Source organism: Aythya ferina (assembly GCF_964211825.1).
Source record: "Aythya ferina genome assembly, chromosome: 4".
Taxonomy (NCBI): Eukaryota; Metazoa; Chordata; class Aves; order Anseriformes; family Anatidae; genus Aythya; species Aythya ferina.
The window spans coordinates 2,048,670-2,066,835 of NC_140300.1; the positions used below are offsets into that span (position 1 = coordinate 2,048,670).

General features: G+C 42.0%; 1 protein-coding gene and 1 long non-coding RNA gene across 2 annotated transcripts in view; both read left to right on the forward strand.

Moving 5' to 3' along the window:
- The first annotated feature begins 317 nt into the window (after nucleotides 1-317).
- The window catches only part of ALMS1 (ALMS1 centrosome and basal body associated protein), a 70,156-nt gene continuing 52,307 nt past the window's right edge, over nucleotides 318-18,166 (forward strand). The window contains exons 1-3 of the mRNA XM_084517731.1: nucleotides 318-412; nucleotides 10,637-10,771; nucleotides 12,656-12,851. Of these exons, the coding sequence (XP_084373857.1) occupies nucleotides 329-412; nucleotides 10,637-10,771; nucleotides 12,656-12,851 (415 nt within the window). The 5' untranslated portion in view covers nucleotides 318-328. The remainder of the gene's footprint in view (nucleotides 413-10,636; nucleotides 10,772-12,655; nucleotides 12,852-18,166) is intronic.
- Nucleotides 7,228-9,084, forward strand: LOC311436041. The gene is made up of 3 exons (XR_014692572.1): nucleotides 7,228-7,349; nucleotides 7,644-7,760; nucleotides 8,340-9,084. It is a non-coding gene; the product is annotated as an uncharacterized lncRNA (long non-coding RNA).

Genomic DNA, 18,166 nt, shown 5'->3' on the forward strand with positions numbered 1-18,166 from the left:
CTGACTAAAGCAGCAGAAACATCACGTATCACGGTGTGCACTCGCAGCGACAGCACTGTGGCTGCGTTAGGCGAGACGTGAGGCTCTGCTTTCCTCCCTGACACCCCAACGGAGGGCAGAAGTGATTCTGTGACAGGGGATGGTGCTTACTGACACTCAGGCCTCATGGCGGCCATGACAGCACCCCCCCTCCATTTCCCCCCTCCCTCCCTCCTATCCGGGCACCGCCATGGCGCCCTCCCAACGGTCACCGCCGCGGGCCGCGCATGCGCGGGGAGGGGAGGGGGGCGAGTCCCTAGCGACAGGGCTAAGGGGGGGGGGGGCGGCCATGGCGGAGGGGCCGCGCCGTGAGGGAGAGCGGAGGCAGCAGGAGGAGGAGGAAGATGAGGATGAGGAGGAGCAGGAGGTGCCCGTGAGTACCCGCAGCGGGCTGTAGGGGGGTGTGGGGAAGGGCAAGAAGGGATTTGAGGGGGTTTGGGCTGTTTTGGTCTGGTTTCGGTGGTGTTTGGGGTGCTCCGTGAGGGACGGGGGTGGGCTGGGGGCTGCTGGCGCTGCCCTGCTGAGGGGATGGGGACACGACCCCCGTGGGGCTATGGGGGTCTGATCCTTCTCCTCTGCTTCCCTTGGAGGGAAGGAGCTCGTACGAGGCTCGGGTACTTTGTGGGGGCAAGGGGGGAGCCCTGGAGATCCCCCACATCCCACCCTCTGGGACCGGCATCTTCCTAAATTTGCTCCTTGTGGGAGCTTTGGGGAACTGCCTGTGATATTTGCATGGTTGTGGCACCTGCAGTTATCTGTCCCGCTGTCTGCTCGGTGCTGTGCAGAAGCAGAAAGGGCTCGCGGCACCTGCACGTGTCCCCACGTCCCAGGCTGTTGGGGAGCAGCTGATGTTGGGTGCTTGGGGCTGGAGGTGTTCGTGGGTGTCACGTCCCAAAATGTGTATGAGGAGAGGTATAAAGGGTCAACACCAACGTAAAGCTGCAAGGATCTCGTGGTCATCACTCCAGAGCTTCACCCTGGAGCTCTGAAGGACTTCGGAGGTGCCACCACCGAGTGACAGCCCGTGGTAGGTGTCATAGTGATTTTTGCAGACATAGGATCATTAAGGTTGGAAAAAACCTTCCAAGATCATCTGGTCCAACTGCCTGTGTTCCCTGGGAAGAACTACGGATTGGTTCATCTTCCCATCTTATCAGGAAAATGAATAGAAACTAAAATAAAGAGTGGAGGCAGTCATGTGAGTAAGTTTGGCACATCCAAAGCTCCAACAAACACATGAACACAGGGGTTCAGATGGCATAGTCTTAATTCAGTGTCTGAAAGCCTTTAGGTGAAGGACCTTCACTATGTGTTTTCAGGAAACAACTAAAGGGAAGTTTTTTGCACTGTGATTGTGCGTTTTGTATATGTTTTATTAGAAATGAAGTTCATCTGCGTGCTGATTTATAGTTGGACAAGTCTCATAGTTAAATTCGTGGTACTCAGTTTTATGTGATGGTACAGACCAGTGAACTTGCCTCCTGCTTCTTATCTTCATGGTATTCATCATAGCTCAGTTCGTTTTGATGCCTTTTGGGCTTCATGTTTTGTTGTTTCGCAGTGGCCAGTGCTTCCTTCTGTGTGTTTGTTTAGCTCTGAGGTTTAATTGCTGCTCTGACAACCAGAGCTCAGGCCTGGGAATACCAGATGGAGCTGAGCCAAGCCTGTTATCGGAGTGCTACCTCTGCTGTGGGTCGAGGGGATGCAGGTACAGGTAGGCAGGAGGCCAGCTGGACCTTCTGTTTGTCCCAGCATGGTTGCTCTTACACCTTTACACCTTTATTGCATATTTTTGTTGCAAGAGATTATTTTATCTATACTGTCAAGTGACAAAGAGAGGCTAATGCTGAAGACGCATGATTGTAAGTTGTAATATCTAGGGATGTGATTTTGTGAGTGCCACATAAATCTACACCAAAAAAAGTAATGTGCTGCTGTGTCCTGGTTGCTTCTTGTCAGTGCTGTCTGTTCTGATAGACAAAAATCAATGCAGTTAGGCAGTGGGCTGTTAACTACATTCAAAACTGTCTCTAGAAACACACAGACAACTCTTACCTCAAGTTTTTGCTTGCTGAAGAGAAACTGGGGCTGTATCTTCCTGCTGAAGTGCCAGTTTATGATGATTTAAAGATGTTACAGAACTGCTGGCATTGGGCTGTAAGAATGAGAGAAAATTCTGTCACTAATGTAGTGCTACTTTTTCCTGTTTATGCTATTGTTTTATCAATTAAAACAGTTTGGTTTTAGTTTGTTTTTGATTGTGAGGATGATTTCAGCAAAGTTTTTGATCCTCAGTTTAGTTAAACATATGTATTGCAACTAGGATCCAATAGGATCAAGGTTGTGATTCGTGCTCTTGAGCACTGTGTATTAGTGCCTATGTGTAAAGTCCATAATTGATTGTCAGAAATACTTATTTTTTGCTTTTTTAAGATAAATAGAAACATCATATTAGGGCATATCTGACAGAGTACCTTTTATTTCAGTGGTAATTTAGTATGGAAGCGATAAAGGAACGAGCGTTTTCGTAAAACTCAGATGACAGATAACAGGTTACAGCTCTTGAAAGTATTATCTACACAAAAATCTAAAACTCAGGGATATGCGTGGCATTTTTACTGATGCAAAGCAGTGAATGTAGAAAAGTTGTTGACCTCTACTTAAAAGCATTCAGGAACACTTCATGCTGGAGTTAAAATTTAGATAGTAAGCAATTAAGGGATTTTTTTCACAGGAATGGTGCTAGGATGGCTTAGCTGCTGTATGTGAAACGAGCAGCTCTGAAATCTCAGGTAGATGCTTGAACTATTTAATTCAAATAAAGGCAAAATGCAGAAGAGCTTGATGCTCGGAGGAAAGTTTGTTCTGATTATTCACTGTGAGATTACTGAGGAGGCTGTAGTGGTGTTAACAGATGTCAGGAGCTCAGTGTGTTCTTGTACTTGTAAATCCAAAATAATTAGCTTGGAATTAATAGGGCAGTCCATGTTCAGTGCCAAAGAAGTGGGATAACATCATAATTTCGTGTACATCTTCCTTAAGCCTCAGTGCCTGCTCAAAGGGCTTATGGGCTGGCTGCTTGCTGGGCTCTATTAAAGAGTAAGTAAAGTGTAAGTAGCAGCTGGAGGCACCTGCGTGTTGCCTCTTCTTGGCCTCACCAGGTCCTGTCACCTTTTTTGCCACCGCAGGAGAGGTGAACAGAGCCATCCGAGTTCCCTGGAGGCCTCCAGGAGAGTTGGGGCTGGTGGTGCATGAGGAGAGGCAGAGGAGGCTGGGTTTGTTTGACCATATCCAAATGGATATGAAATTAGTCAGAAATGACTAATTTTGCCCCTGTCTTTTTGGGACAATCCATAAAGCTGTTGATGTTATAACCCTGCCCATAAACTCTTATTTTTAAAAGATTCACAACTCTGTGCTAGCAGCCTCTGCAGTGTCAGTGCCTAGTGTGTAAATACACAGATTATCTACCTTATCATACCTGACAACACCAAATCATCGTTACATTCTTCGAATCCTGTTCCTGAAATCCATATTACTTATAGGTAAGCTCACAGATGAAGCTCCAGTACCAGTTCATTTGCAGACCATGGGGATTTTGCTGTTGGTTTCAGTCGCTGCACGGAAATACTGACAATTTTCACACAGCTCGTGGTACCGGGCTTCTGGCCAAGACCAACTCCGATGTAAAAACCTATTCTGCATTTGAATGAGGAGCGAGACTATTTTATACTTAGTATTCTGACACACAAAACAGGTTTGATATGGGTACAAAACCACGACAAATTGTTGGGTTGTGGTGGAATAGCCGTGTTTCTGTAGCATTCATGGAGTTTTGCCTTTGCATGCAGCCTTTGAAGTGCTTCTGCACAGCAGCTGCTTAGCTTTTCCTTGACTTCACATTACCAGCTGATAACTACACCGTGGAAGGAGCAGGGCAGGTGTGAGAAAGCGTGCCCTATGTTCTTCATGTCCTGGCAAAACTGATTTTTTACTCCTCAGGCATGGCTGGGTCTGGTGGTGTGCTCACACCTCGCTCCCTGTGGCTCCCCAGGCAGGGAAAAACCAGAGGAAAGCTAGAATCAGGTATGATCTGTGACAGCTTAGAGCATTTACAGCTCCTCCCAGATAAAACTTGAACGTAAACTAATGGATAAATGTGAACAAGGATCTCTTGGTACGCAGCACAAATTTTTGCAGCAGTGAAGAAACTTCCAGTAAAAGGATTTCAGTCATAGATGCTCTCAAAAACCAGTTCTGGATACAGATGGTTGAATTGATATTTGTCTGAAATTGAATTGATATTTGTCTGAAATAACTTGTCCAATTATTCATAAATTGTGTTTGTGTATTCTATGCTTGTTTCACCACGAGCAGCAGGTGATAAAAGCACAAAAATGCAAGAATTCGGAACAAACTGTTTGTAACTAATTGAAAGGAATTAAGAAAACATCCAAGGGTGACTTTTGTCGAGAAACAATTAATTTCAAACTCACTGAATTAGTCTTTGAAAGGGTGAGTGATCCAGAAGCGATGGTGTTATGACTGTGTCTTGTCAGTGGGGTTTGTGATCTTGGGGTAAGCTCACAAAGTACACGGCACATTTGGAAGGCATTTCAATTGCAGCTCTTGATGTTTTTCCTAGCTTGTTCCTATTCAGTATTTTCATTGATGAGTTAATTGCGGGATCAATGGTAAGTCCTTGAAAATAAGTAGCTAAAGCTACGCTGGGGAAAGTGACAAATGCTCTGGAAGATGGCATCGAAATGAGGAAAGTTCTTCAAAAAATGAAAGGGAATCCTGCATTTAGCGGTTTGAAATGTAGCAAAAGCAAGTTCAGAGTGGCTTCTGTCTCTAGCACTGTTATAGGATCGTCTTAATTTGGTGCAGACGCTTGCTGGTGTTGGAAGAGCTGCCCCTGAACCCCGCTGCTTGCTCTTGCTGGGTTGACGACTTTGCAGCTGCGTGCTCAGCTGGGTAAGGAAACTGCAACACAGATTAATCCTGAATTAATCTGAATTAATGGTGATTATTAGGAGGCAGTAATGAGATGAAATAAAGTATTTTGAAGAAGTTAGAGTGTGTTTCTGATGTTTGGGGAAGATCTCTTTCTTCAAATTGCTCATCTAAGGCGTTCTGTTTCCTATGATCTTTGTTGTACTGTGGTCTATTGTAGGATATTTCTACTGGGGTATTTTTGGTGATCTGTGTGTCGGAATAAAATAAGCAGAAACGAGTCTGGATATCCAAACTTTCAGTGGTCCAAAACAGAGGAATTTTCCTCTTTCTTCCCACAAAATGTGGTGTCTTTTTTCCCACAAAGCATGCCAAGCAGGAGCTGTTCCTGCCACGCAAGTCAATGGCACTGTGGGGCGTGGGGGTGGCTGGGCTTGGGAAGCTTTATTTTCGCCTTTTCCTTCTCATTATGTGTTTAGCAGCACAAGCTGACTTTTGGATCGCAGGCAGAAAAAGCTGGTTAAATTTTTCTTCATTTGAATGTAGCTGTGCGGAAGCCCTCCGAGATGATTATACTAATTTACTCAATCCCAACTCTTTTTTTTTTTTTTTTATTTTTGCTTGCAACTGCTTCGTTATGTGCCCTGGTACACACAGTGCTAATACATGGCAGATCCGTTCCATTGTACTGTTCCTTTAATATTGCTCTCTGCTATGAGGATTAAAACCAAAATAAAGAACCAGAAAGTGCTGTTTGCACTGTGCACTTTTGTGCTGTTTTGCTTCCCTCCAGCTGCTAACGCGCGAGGTCCGAGTGACTTGGCTGGCTTTGAAAAGGAAAGAGCATTTCCCTTGTGGAGTTCTGCTAATGTCATGTCAAGCTTCTCTTAAAAAGTGATGCTAAATACATGGCACAGCTTTACACACGCAGCGGCGAGGACCTCCTGCTGGTAAGCCTGTGGATCTCCAGCCCTGAGCTGGGGAGTTTGTTGGGTGACAAAAAATATGGTTGGGAGATACCAGGAAAAAAAATCCTGGAGTATGGGAAGTGCTTGACTTGAGGAAGCTTTCCTCGGGGTCCTGTTGCTTTGGTACCTCGAGCATCATTGGCTTTTGATTCTCTTTGATTCGGAAAAATTTGGAAATGTGTGGCTGTGGATGTTCGCAGTTGTGTAAAAATTTCTTTTTCTATCTTTGAGGGAAGTTTTAAAGGTGCAAATTCATGAAATCTCCCTAGAAAAAACTCTGACTTGTTTGTGTCAGAGTAACTAACGGTTTGTAGGACCCCAATAACTCTTGATGGATGTGATTCTTTTGGAGATGTGCAGCTGAACTATTTAAATAGCGGCAGTGGAATGGATAAATGTATGGATAATGGATAAACGGCTTCAGTGGGCAGTCTGATGCTGGGCCAGTGGGGTTGCTCCTTGATTTGTGGACCTTTTGACTTGTAGGATGGCTGGTTTTCCAGGGGCATTACCTTCCAGGACAAATCCATCTGACAATAACTGTTTCACATGGGGTGTCTTGGGTGTCGTGCTATCGACGTTTTCTGAAGAGCATGTCTCAGTGGAGAGTTCCTGACTAATTATATTCCTTTCCCAGTGCTTAGTTTTTTCCTCACATTCAAATCCTTTTCCTTTCACATTCCCTGGTACTTTTGCAGAAAGATCAATGATTTATGGGCATTTTGATAAGAAGTGGTGTCAAACAGCTGGAAATCAGAACTGGGCACCTGGATAGAGTGGGGGACCTGCAGCGAGTGTTTCTGGCTTTTTTTGTCTCTTTTTCAGTTTGCCTAAACAAAAAAGGTACTTTGCTAGTTTGGGTCAGGGAGGTGCATAATGAAAATAATCATGTTTTACAGAAAGGGACTGCAAATATCCCTCCTCTGTAGCTACTGTTTTCATGTTGATGCTGTGGTGTCACCGTGATAGTGACAGCAGTTCCCATTGAATACCGCATGCTGTTAAAGGTTAACATTATTTAATTGTGACACAAAAAAGTTTTCCCTTATTTCACATTCTCATTTCATGCTTTAATCTCTTGGGCTAGTGATACACTAAGTGCTTCTCTTTTGGACTCTCTTATAACAGGCAGGCAAGGACAGAGGAAGGCGCAGAGCATCAAACAGGAGCTGTGTGTGCTGTTGTGGTCATACCACGCTACTCGGGGCTCAGCTCTGGCACTGATTTGTGGTGGTGTTGTATATGTTAAGGTCTCCATGCCTAGTAAAAACAGGATAAATATTCATCACGTGCATTCTAATTCATGCCAAGAATCAATGTTTGTGATTTGCACTGTGTAGGTCCTCTTGGCAATAGCAGTGCTGCTTTGGCTCCTTGCTCTCCTGGGTGAGTGAGTGAACCTGAAGTAGTTCTGGGTGTAATTGTGCTTGGGATCTTCTAGGATATTACTATTTGTCCTAAATGCATCAAAACTCATTCGTACTTTCACAAATTTTGAAACTTTGCCACTTGTCTTGTGGCATAGTGACCAAAATGCATCACTCCACCTGCACTGAAAGTATAAAGAAGGAGGGTTAAATTCAGATTGTGTCTGTAAGAGTTAATGAAATTGTCCCCTTGGTCGTGTTTTCTTTAGGTTGTCAGACAATTTTATTTTTTATTTTTTTAAATCTTTGTAAGCAAGTTAATCAGTGGGCTTCAGGAGGTGAAGGATTCTCCTCGTGTGAAGTGGTTCCAGCGGCACGTTTGTGGGAAGCCTGCAGAGCAACTGCTGGAGCGTAGAGAGAGGATTTTAATGTAAGTGGCTGGCAGGTATACAAACAGTGAAAGGATTTGGAGAGGATTTGGTCACCGTAGGCTAAAGAAGGTTATTTTAAAGAGGAGCACGAAGGATGCAAGCACAGTTCAGTCGTTTAGTCTTTTGTTTGTGCTGTGCATCTCGAATGCTGCCACTGCTCCTGCATTCTGCTGTCCTCTGGAGCCCTTGCTCAATTAGCCACGCGGAGCATAGCTAAATAAAATCAGGACCTATTTTTTGGGGAATTAGTTTTCGAAGCGCAGTGTGGGGCCCCTACCTAACACTATTAATTTCCAGCGAGATGAATCAAGTCGCCCTTTGTTGAAGATGCGGAATCAAATTTTCAATAACAGGCCTTAATTAATTTACCAAATAGCTCCTGGATTATTTAGCATTCGGAGCTGTTACCACGAACACTTCAGCGCCACTTCTTTTAATGACTTCGAGTGGAGCGAACAATAAAAACTAGGGGAATGCAACAGCGATTGAATATATGCATACAGGCTACAATTATTACCTTTATTTTAGTCTTGACACAAAGCCCAGGCAAACCCTTTTTTTTTTTTTTTTGTGTGCAGGGAATTAATTTGGAGAGGTGTAGGAGAGCTGCTCCTCCCTGCCTGTGCCCCCAGGATGGCAGGGGCTGGAAGTGCTCGGTGTGGGTAAGGCTGGGCAAAAGGCTGTGACCACTGCCTTCACCTCGTGGTTTCTGCCAGGCTGAGGCTTGGTTCCATCCCTGTGGATCACGGAGCTCCTGGCATCTCTAATTTCAGAGCTATTAGCTCTGGGAGTGGGGAGCTTCATCAGCATTGCAGCGATGCTTTCAGGAGAAGCTTCTTTTTTCCACTTAAACCTTCCTTAAAGGTGCAGTAACGTGGAAAGTGAGTCCTCATCACCAAGAATCAACAGCTCTCTGTTGAGTGCCAAACACAGCCAAAAATATTCTCGCTGTTCCAGGTAATTTTGGGGTGCTGACACACCCAGAAGCAAGGGGTGCTCCACGTGGCTGTGAGCTGTCAGTGCCACGCTGCACACCTGCAAAGGAAAGCTGCATGTTTTTGGTTTGGTGCTGCTGCTGCGTGGAAGAAAGTGCCAAATGGTGCTGAATTTTGGCAATTATTCCCCTTCTTAAAGCTAAAAATTGTGAGATTGCTGCATGGAGTTGAGGTCTGTGTAGCTGCGTCTGGAGAAGATGCAGAGGTGTTGCCCCAGAGTTGTTCTTTAAATGTGTGCATCTGAGCATGTGATGTATTTTAAAGGAAAAATAAAAATAAAATAGAATAAAATTAAAGGTCCCCCTGAGCAAACTCTTCAGAGGCAGGAGAGGTTCAGGTCTGCATGTTCCCAGACTTGGTAGGGGTGGCAATGTGCCCTTCCCTGGAAGTTTGGCTGCCTGGTAATGGGGATTTAGAGGGAAGACTCAAACGCCTGTAGGTGATGACCCAGCCCGGTTTATTTTTTGTGGATGGACTGAAAGTGTTGGTGTGCTTTGCGTGAGGATCATCTTCAGCTGAGACTCTGTAGTAAAAAGTTGTCTCACCTGTCTTAAGTTACAAGCAGTCACATAAAAAAAATAAAGTTTTTAAAGCTTTTTTTCCATTTCCTTGTCAGTTTTTTGTGTGTAAGAAGAATTAAACAGAATCCAGGTGTAAATTTAGCTGATTTAGTTGGCATTATCCCTGTCTAAAGAAAGCAATCTCAAATACTGAACTTTCACTATTTCTTTTGCAGTGAAGCAGGTCTGTGTTTCGGACTTTTTTTTGCTAAGTTTGTGTCTGATCTCTTCCCTTATAACGTGATGAAAATCTTTATGAAAACTCTGCCTTGCTTTCCCTTGGTTCAGGCTGCAAACGGTATGCTAGGTCAATGCAGATCTGTGCTACTGAGTGGAAATTGCTGAACGAGTCTTAGGCCGCTTTATCAGAAGTATATAATTTAAAAAAAAAAAAGTCACTGAAGGGTTTTCTAACTGAAGATTTAGCTCCAACAGTATTGCAGGTAGCTGTGTAGAGGGAAGGCTTCTAGGAAATCCTTTGCTTCTCGGCAGCCCTGTCCTGTTCTCAGTCTCCAGATTTTATTTATTTATTTATTTCTGAGCTAATAATCTGCTTTCCTTGGAACATTTTTGTTTTGGCTGAATCTGGGAGTTCCAAACGTGTCTGTTCTCACACTTGTGTACGATTGAGCTTGGACCTGGCTGAGGAAGGCTGTTAGAGTCGCTGTGATGGCAGGCATGGGATGCTCTGGAGGAGAAATCTGTTTCTGACGGCAGAATAGATTCCTCTGCTACCTCGTGGGAAAAGTGTCACAGCTGCTTTTCCAGGCAGAAGTCCAATTTAACTTCAGTTCACTTCCTCAAAGTCAGGTAGTGCTAAATTATAATACAGAGATCATCTTGCCGTTGCTTTAAGATGTTTACATTAGTTGCCTTTAATAATTGAGTTTAAAAAACTTGTATTCAGTTGATAATATTGATAGAAATTAAAAGCCTTCTGTTTTTCTCAAAAATAATATAAAATAACAATAACAAAAATGGCTGTTAATAAAACAGACAGGACAAATGCTGGAATGAGTTTGATCTAGACACTGAGTTTAGTGTTGTGATTGACTCAGAGCTGCATGTGCGTGGGCTGGGAACGAGAAGTAAGTCTCTGGCCCTCAAAAATGAGTGGATAACGTGCAGAAAATTACACTTTCTGTTGGGACTCCATGGAATTCTGTTTTCTGGCCAAATGCACTGGGGTAGATGCCTAACTTCCAGCATTGGGGATGTCTTGGCTATTTTGTATATTTAATTCTCCAGTTGCTTAAATATGTACACATGTTGAAATACCCAGAAACTTTCTGCTTTAAAAATGCATTTATTTTTTTTTAGCCTATTGCAACAACTCCACCGCATCGTTGCTGGAAGGAGGAATCATTAAGCCAGAGCAGCAGTGAGACCCAGGCATCGGCTACCAGCGGGATCTCCCTAGGAGAAGCGATACGTCAGAGAACTGCCATTAATCAGGTATTTGCCTTGTGCTTTTTTTGTTGTGGTTGAAGGTTAATTATGTGACTTAAAATAATATAAAGGGCTTTACTGGTATAATTTAGGCCCACCCTTCATGAAGTTCAGCATTTTTGTATCTCGGAACTGCAGAACTACAGGACTGTTGTGAAATCTGTCAAGTTGTCTAACCTTGATCCAGGTGTTACAAACCTTTTTTTACATCCACTGTTCAAAACTGAGTCACCAGTAGTTGAGCTGAGAACATACCTGTGCTGAGGAGCATGGGGTGACCTCTGTTCTCTGTTTCCTGCTTATTAACTTACACATATTTTCCAGTATAATGTTTTCTGCATTGCAGCCGTGATGTGTATCCAGTTTGCAATTCACTATAATCCTGATCCTGCTACTTCTAAGTTGTCTGCCTCAAAATACTGGATTTGCCTGTTAGCAGAGAGCCCTGCTGCAGGTCATGTAAAGTGTGACTACTTCTAGTCCCTTGTTTTAATTACATATTCTTGATTTGATTAAGGAGAATCATACTCATATTGTGATGCAGTAGTTCTGTCTAATGGATGTGCTGCTAAATATTTCAGTACTCCAAGAAGTGCCTCAGATCACGGTTTTTCGGAAACAAAATTTCTCATCAACTCAGAGTTTTCAAATAGACTATAAAGAATCTTGAGCAAAGATGATAGCTTACAAAGTAAAATCCTGATGTGAAAAGTAGCTTTTAATACCTTAGCAGTGTTTGAAAAGGCAGCAGAACCTGCAACTATAAAGCAAAGATGCTACTTCAGCAACAACCGAGCTGCAGCAAGGTGCTCAGTTTGTAGCAGCAATGTACGGCTTGCATCTGGCATTGGTGGTTCAGTGGTAGAATTCTCGCCTGCCACGCGGGAGGCCCGGGTTCGATTCCCGGCCAATGCAGAAACGCCCAAAATTTTTGTGCCAAGAAGGCCAGGAGCATCCTGGCTTGTATCAGGAATAAGCCAGCAGGAGCAGGGAGGTGATCGTAGCCCTGTACTCAGCTCATAGCCCTGTACTTCAGGGGTCGTTGGACCAGATGATCCTGGAGGGCTTTTCCAACTCTAATGATTCTGTGTGCTCTGTGTACTTCTGCCAATTTACCAGGACAATTTCTTGCTTATATTAATGTATATGTAATTATGTTATATACGCTCATGATAATGATTTGCCTTAAGTGATTGTTATTTTTAAGTCTTTGCACCAGACAGGTCTGTACCTTTTCTATAATTAAAAATTATCCATTTAATTAACTCCCTAGTAATCCCAATGCAAATTCTTTAATGAAATACGTGAGTTGACGATGCACCTTTCCAGTTGCACATGACCTGTATGTCTTTTTCTATTAAAAAACAAAACGAAGGGATGGCTAGAACTTTCAGGCATTATCTGTGTGAACTCAACTTTTATAGAATCTTTTCAAAGTTGAATTGGTAAGTGCTCTGCTTGTTAATCCCCAGTTACACAATGCAAGCAACCTCTACTACACAGTGTCAGGTCCTGTATTGGCCCAGCATCGTGCAGAAGCATTTCTCTTCATCGGGGTTGTCGTTTTGAAGTGAAAGATTTCATTCTGGTTTGGAAAAAAGTCTCCTGTATTTGTAGGATTTGGAGATGGAGCTCGGTTTGTGAGAAGTGATGGGAGGCTGGTGAACAGGTAGTGAATGCTGAGAGCTCAGGCCATGGTGAGAACTGACAGTGGACTTTGGCAGTTCATTAGTGCAGCATGATTCTTTAACAATGACAACTGAGTATTTGTATAGAAAATACAATCTGGAAGCAATAGCTTTGCTATTTCAAAACTTAGGCTTTAATTCCTTGGAACAAATGTCTTGGAATTTTCTTGATGCACGGTTTAATCTCCCCACTTGTTCTTAGGAAATTGAGTCATGGTATCAGCTTCCCCCAGAAGTGGATGCCAGCCGATTAACTGCTGCCTCAGAGACAAAGCTGGGCCTGACTTGTGATAGAAATGACCTGACAGAGTTCCCTACGCTGGAGGAAGGAGTGCTGTCTGCAGCAGAAACATCCAGAAGGCAGTATCCTGGAGATAAGTCATGTGGCTTACTGCTGGGTATGTTCAACACTGCATCATTAATCTGCTAAATGATTAGGATTTTACTTTTCCTTTTAAACCAGTCCTCATCTTGGATTGGATTTGACTTCTTGTGAGAACTGGTGTTCACAAAAAAGGTTCTGTGTAATTTTGTTGTCAGAGCCCATCTTCAAAATGAGATAGAGAGCTTGTGTGCCTTCCCTGGGTCTCTTAATAGGTGAACTGATTATCTTTGTTCTTAGGTAAAACCATAGTCTTGTTTTCCTGGAGAATTAACAGTAAACTGTATTCAAGTTAGAAATTTTTGGGGTTATTTTTAGGTGTTCGGGTATTCTCTGCATCTTTAAAATTCATATTAGTTTTAGTCATAAATCTGAGTTAACTTCGTAACAGTAAAGTAGATGTAATTGATAATGTCAAAAACCTTGGTGTGTGAATGCTTGTACCCTTTCTCATGTATTCAAGCTACTATATGCTGCTTCCACCCTTCTCTGCTTATTTTGTTCCAAAGCAATCTCCAAATACAGTTTTAAAAAGTTTTCAATGGCCCTTTATTAGAGGTACTGTATAAACGCTGCTGCTCTTTAATTAATTGGTATTTATATTCATTTGCAGATAAGAGGAAAAACTGAGGAATTTTAGCTAGAAGTACTGTACTGCTGCGACCCAAACTATCCAGATAAAGGGATTTGCCCATGTAGGAAGTCAGTATAACAAAGACTACAGGGAAGGGGATGGTGATGGTAATTTTCAAAATGTCTGAGTAATTTGATGTCCACCCACTCGCACTGTTGCACTCAGAGCCACCAACTTTTTACTTTTTTTTACCAGGTGGTCTAGCTAGGATGCACTAGCCTTTGTGTTACAGACCAGCTATCAAAACCATCAAGTTCTGGTTATCTGGTGATGCCTTGCTGTATTCTCTTGTTCTCTTGGGCTAAGAGGAAAAGGCACCATGCATATGAAATGCTGCAACCTTGTTGTCATCCTCCTATTGTCAGAGCACAGGGTCTCCTGCTAAATAGCCTTCTGTTCTAGTGCTTGAATGTGTGTTCACAACCAAACTCTTACTTCATTCTTATCAACATTAAGGATTTTGTTGCAAGTCCTTAAATTTCTGTCTTAAAACGTATTGGGATGTACTACATTAAGGGTACATTTAATGTCTGTATTAAATTGGTCATTTGGGCCTTGCAGTGCTTTTTCAGTTGCTATGTTCTCTTCAGTACTGTTAATCATAGAGAAGATATGAAAGCTGTGTGCAGTTTATTGCTTTATTACAAGCATTGTCATTTAACAATGAAGTTTCAAATACAAAAAAAATGAAGGCTTTTAAAGCTAGTATGTCTGTGGCCATCCAGAATAATACACTCATGGTAAATACTTAGAGCTTTTGCATCAATTAATCATATTAGCTATAAGTTTTTTTTGACATAATTTAAGGCTTTCTGGCTTGGTGTTTCCTCATACTTCAGCTTCTTGTTCTATTTGTTGTGGTTCACCAGTAAGTTTGTTTTCCAGCCTTACTAATGCTGGGGTAGCAATCTTCCAGACCATACATGTATAGTTCCGAGTAGCTAATGCATGATGTGGTTGGACACTGAATATATTTCATCCCTGACATGTGAACGAAGGACATCTTGAGTTCAGTTGTCCTCACCAAGCTGGATACTGGGAAAGAACACGTATGCAGTCGTTTCTAGCATCCTAAGTGAGAGAATCATTAACTGCTGATTCGTCCTGTATATGAAATAGTTCTTGCTGCATTTGAGTACAGCATTTTTCTGGCTGTATTCCTGTAGGACAGACCCATTTGTTATAACTCCATTTTTCACAATGCATTTTTAGCTCTGCTAATACGCCATGAGCTCTCACATAAGGTATCCTGAGTGACTGATGGATTACTTCTGGTAATCCTAGTGGGGATTGTGCATCTCTTATTTGGCAGTCATCTTTATTTCTGACATAAAGTATCCAGGTTTTCTGTTTCTCTATTCTTTCTAATCTAATCCGATGACATGGCTGTATTGTTTCCATGCCTGGAACTTGCACCAGCCTAGGCACTGATTTATTCATGGGATCACAGAATGGTTTGGGTTGGAAGGGACCTTTAAAGACATCTACTTCCACCACCACGGGGTGGTTCATTTACTTATTTTCTTTCTGCATTGAGTGTTTAGATAAATGATATCTTTGTAGCAATAGACCATAATTTATAGTGTTTAATGTTCTATTAGTGGACCTAATTGCTAACACTTGCCTTCAGGTACAATTTATATTGCTGTCAGAAATATTTTCCAGTTCTAACACCTCTGTTTTAGAGAAGATAAGCATTTTTGTTGCTTTCCTTCACATCTAATTGCCATGGTTTAGTTAGATTGATTTGAGAGGTTCTAAAATTTAATTTTTTACCCCTGTTTATTCTGTGTTACATTGATTTTTCATCCATGTGGAGTCAGAATATTCTGGTCCCTTCTGGTTCTATGTTTTTTAGTTCACTGGCAGCAGTACATCTTTGAAACAGAAATCTTCTGCTAGTAACACAACATTATTCTCTGCATCTTAAGATGCAAGTGATGCTACTATACTACTGATTTATTGAAGTAATTTATAATTATCCTCAAAATGGTGGAAACAAAGACTTTTTTTTTTTTTCAAATGATCCCCATTAATAATAGCAAACACATCTTTCACCCAACGAGAGAAACTAATCACTCCTGGGAGTGGAGCCAACCTTGATTGGATCCATTTTTCTTTATTGCCTTTATTTGCTTATATTTGCTCTTTTAAAAAAAAAAAACAAAAAACTTTGAGTTTCAGCTATGGCAATTAATTTATAAAGTATATTAAACCTTGGGCCATCAACAATGGCATGAAATTTAACAAGAACTGTTGGATTTTATGCTTGAGGTGGAGTAATGCTGGATATAAGTATTGATTGGGAGACAAGTGTCAATCAAGCATCAAACACAGCAGAGCCATACAGTCAAAAGAGGTCATTCTCCTGCTGTGTTCAGTGTTGGTGCAGCCTCACCTTGAATGTTGCTTGCAGCTCTGGGCTCCACAACATAAAAAAGATGTGAAGGTCCTTGAAAATGTCCAGAGGAGGGCAGCAAAGCTGGAGAAAGAGCTGGGATGCTTGTCCTGTGAGCAGAGGCTGAGGACACTGGGTTTGTTAAGCCTGGAGTAAAGGAGATTGAGGGGTGACCTCTTTGTTTTCTGCAATTCCCTGACGAGGGGAATTAGGGAGGTGCTCATCTTTTCTCACCAGTATGTATTGACAGAATGCATGGGAACAGCTCAGAGCTGCACCAGGAGAGGGTCAGACTGAACATTTGGTAAATTTTAACTGAGAGGGTGGTTAGATGCTGGAACAGATGTCCCAGTGAGGTGGTGGTTGCCTGTGTCTGTCTGTCTCTAAGTCATTCGGTTAATGCTCTTAATGATATGTTTTAATTTTTAGGTCAGCCCTGCAGAAATCTGAGAATTGATCTTTGTCGGCCCTTTCCAACTGGAACTATTCTTCTTTTTTCCTTTTTGCCTATGCACACTCAATAAAAAAAAAAGGAAAGGTAGAGCTAGGTAGTGTGTAGTTAACCATACCCATGTAGAATCATCAAAGCATTCAGGTTGGACAAGACCCGTAAGATTGTTTAGTCCAACCTTTAATATTGTGTAAGTGGTTTATTTTCCTTTTCTGTGCTACCTATGAAAGACACAACTAGCCAAGACTGTTATCAATACTTGGTTTCGTTACCCAGGCTAGAACGGTTTCCTTGCTTACCTTACCTAATTATTGCATTATTTCTAATTTATTGCATTTCTGCTTCCTTACTCATCCCAGTTCAACCATTGTTCAGCAGGCCCCCAGCCATGCTTCTTGTCCATCGGTTGCAATGCTCCTGTTGCATGTAGGTGTAGAGTTTTGCTCTTAAATGCTGGTTCTTTCATCGAATTCGATCATGTGCTGCAAGTTTAACTTCTGGCTTTCAGAATTAGCTTTGTCTCAATTCCAATCAAATATTGTGGTGTTAATTTTCCCTGTGCAAACCTTTGTGGGTCTAGATGATGTAACAGTAAGTTACAGTATGTTAACTTCTTGCATGCTGATAGCACTTATTTTTCTTTGTTTCTTTGCTTCCGTGGCACCCACCTGGACTTCTTTTATGCATATCCTTGCATACGCTTCTTGGAAACGCATTTCTTAACAATGCTGTTACTAAGCCTGAAGTGTTTCTCTTTGTACTGATATCCCTCAGAGGATCACTCTGCAAAATCAAGTGTTATCCACCTGTTATGTTATTATATTTCTGACTCACTTTTCCAGGATGTCGCTGAAATTGCTGAATAAAGCTGCTTCTGAGGCTGGTTTCACTACGCCATCTTTTTTGTTCTTTTCATAAACAAACAAAATAATTATAGGCAAATAGCATGATTGCTTGCGATATTTTTAAAATAAGCCTCTGTTGCTTCCAGTTTAGGGCAAGTTCAGCTTGCAATTTGCTGTTCCTATACCTGCTTGTGTGCGTGTTGCTCTTCGTGGTTGTTTGTTCTGAAGTTAAACAACTGGCTCAAAGGGATGGTGTTGAAAGAGCCGTGGGAATAGCCTGACAAACGTTTGTGGCTCCTAAGGGTTTTGTGAATTCAGCAGTGAATATACATGGATTTCTGCAAAGAAAACCAGGACAGAAGATGACATCTACCTGCAAACACAAAATCTGGGACAAACTTAGCTTTGGTAGAAGTAATACATCTGTTGAAGGAACAGGAAAAATCCTGTTTGATACAAAAGCATAGAAGTAATGACCAGCACATCTTTTTTCCTTCCTAGAAACTTCAGGTAGTTTATTGTAAGTCCTGAACTTAGACTTTTGCCAAGATATAGTTATTATATTGCTTTTGGTCTATACTGAATGCTAAACCATTTTGCTCTAAGCTTTTTTTCTTTCTCTAAGTATTATGTTAGCAAGATGAAATGAGGTCCTGTTCTACCATAACAGCACAAGCAGAAAAGCTGGTATGGCTGAATTAGTTGCTGGCCGCTGTGGATTTGGAGAGACTTCTGAGATGTTTTGGAAGCAATGTTCTTTATGAAGCAAAAAGCACTCCTAGAGATCTCATGTTTGGGTCTACAGGTAACATCTCACTGCAATGTATACATAAAGTGTCTAGCTAGAGTTAGATAATACTGAATAACCCCCCTTTTTTGTTTTGCCATGTGCAAAATTCAGGTTTAAGTCAGATATTAGAAAGTAGAAGGTCATGGTAAATTAGGTATGCATTATTTTTGACTACATCCTTGGTGTAGGATTAGTGTATTTAGTATGTTGTAT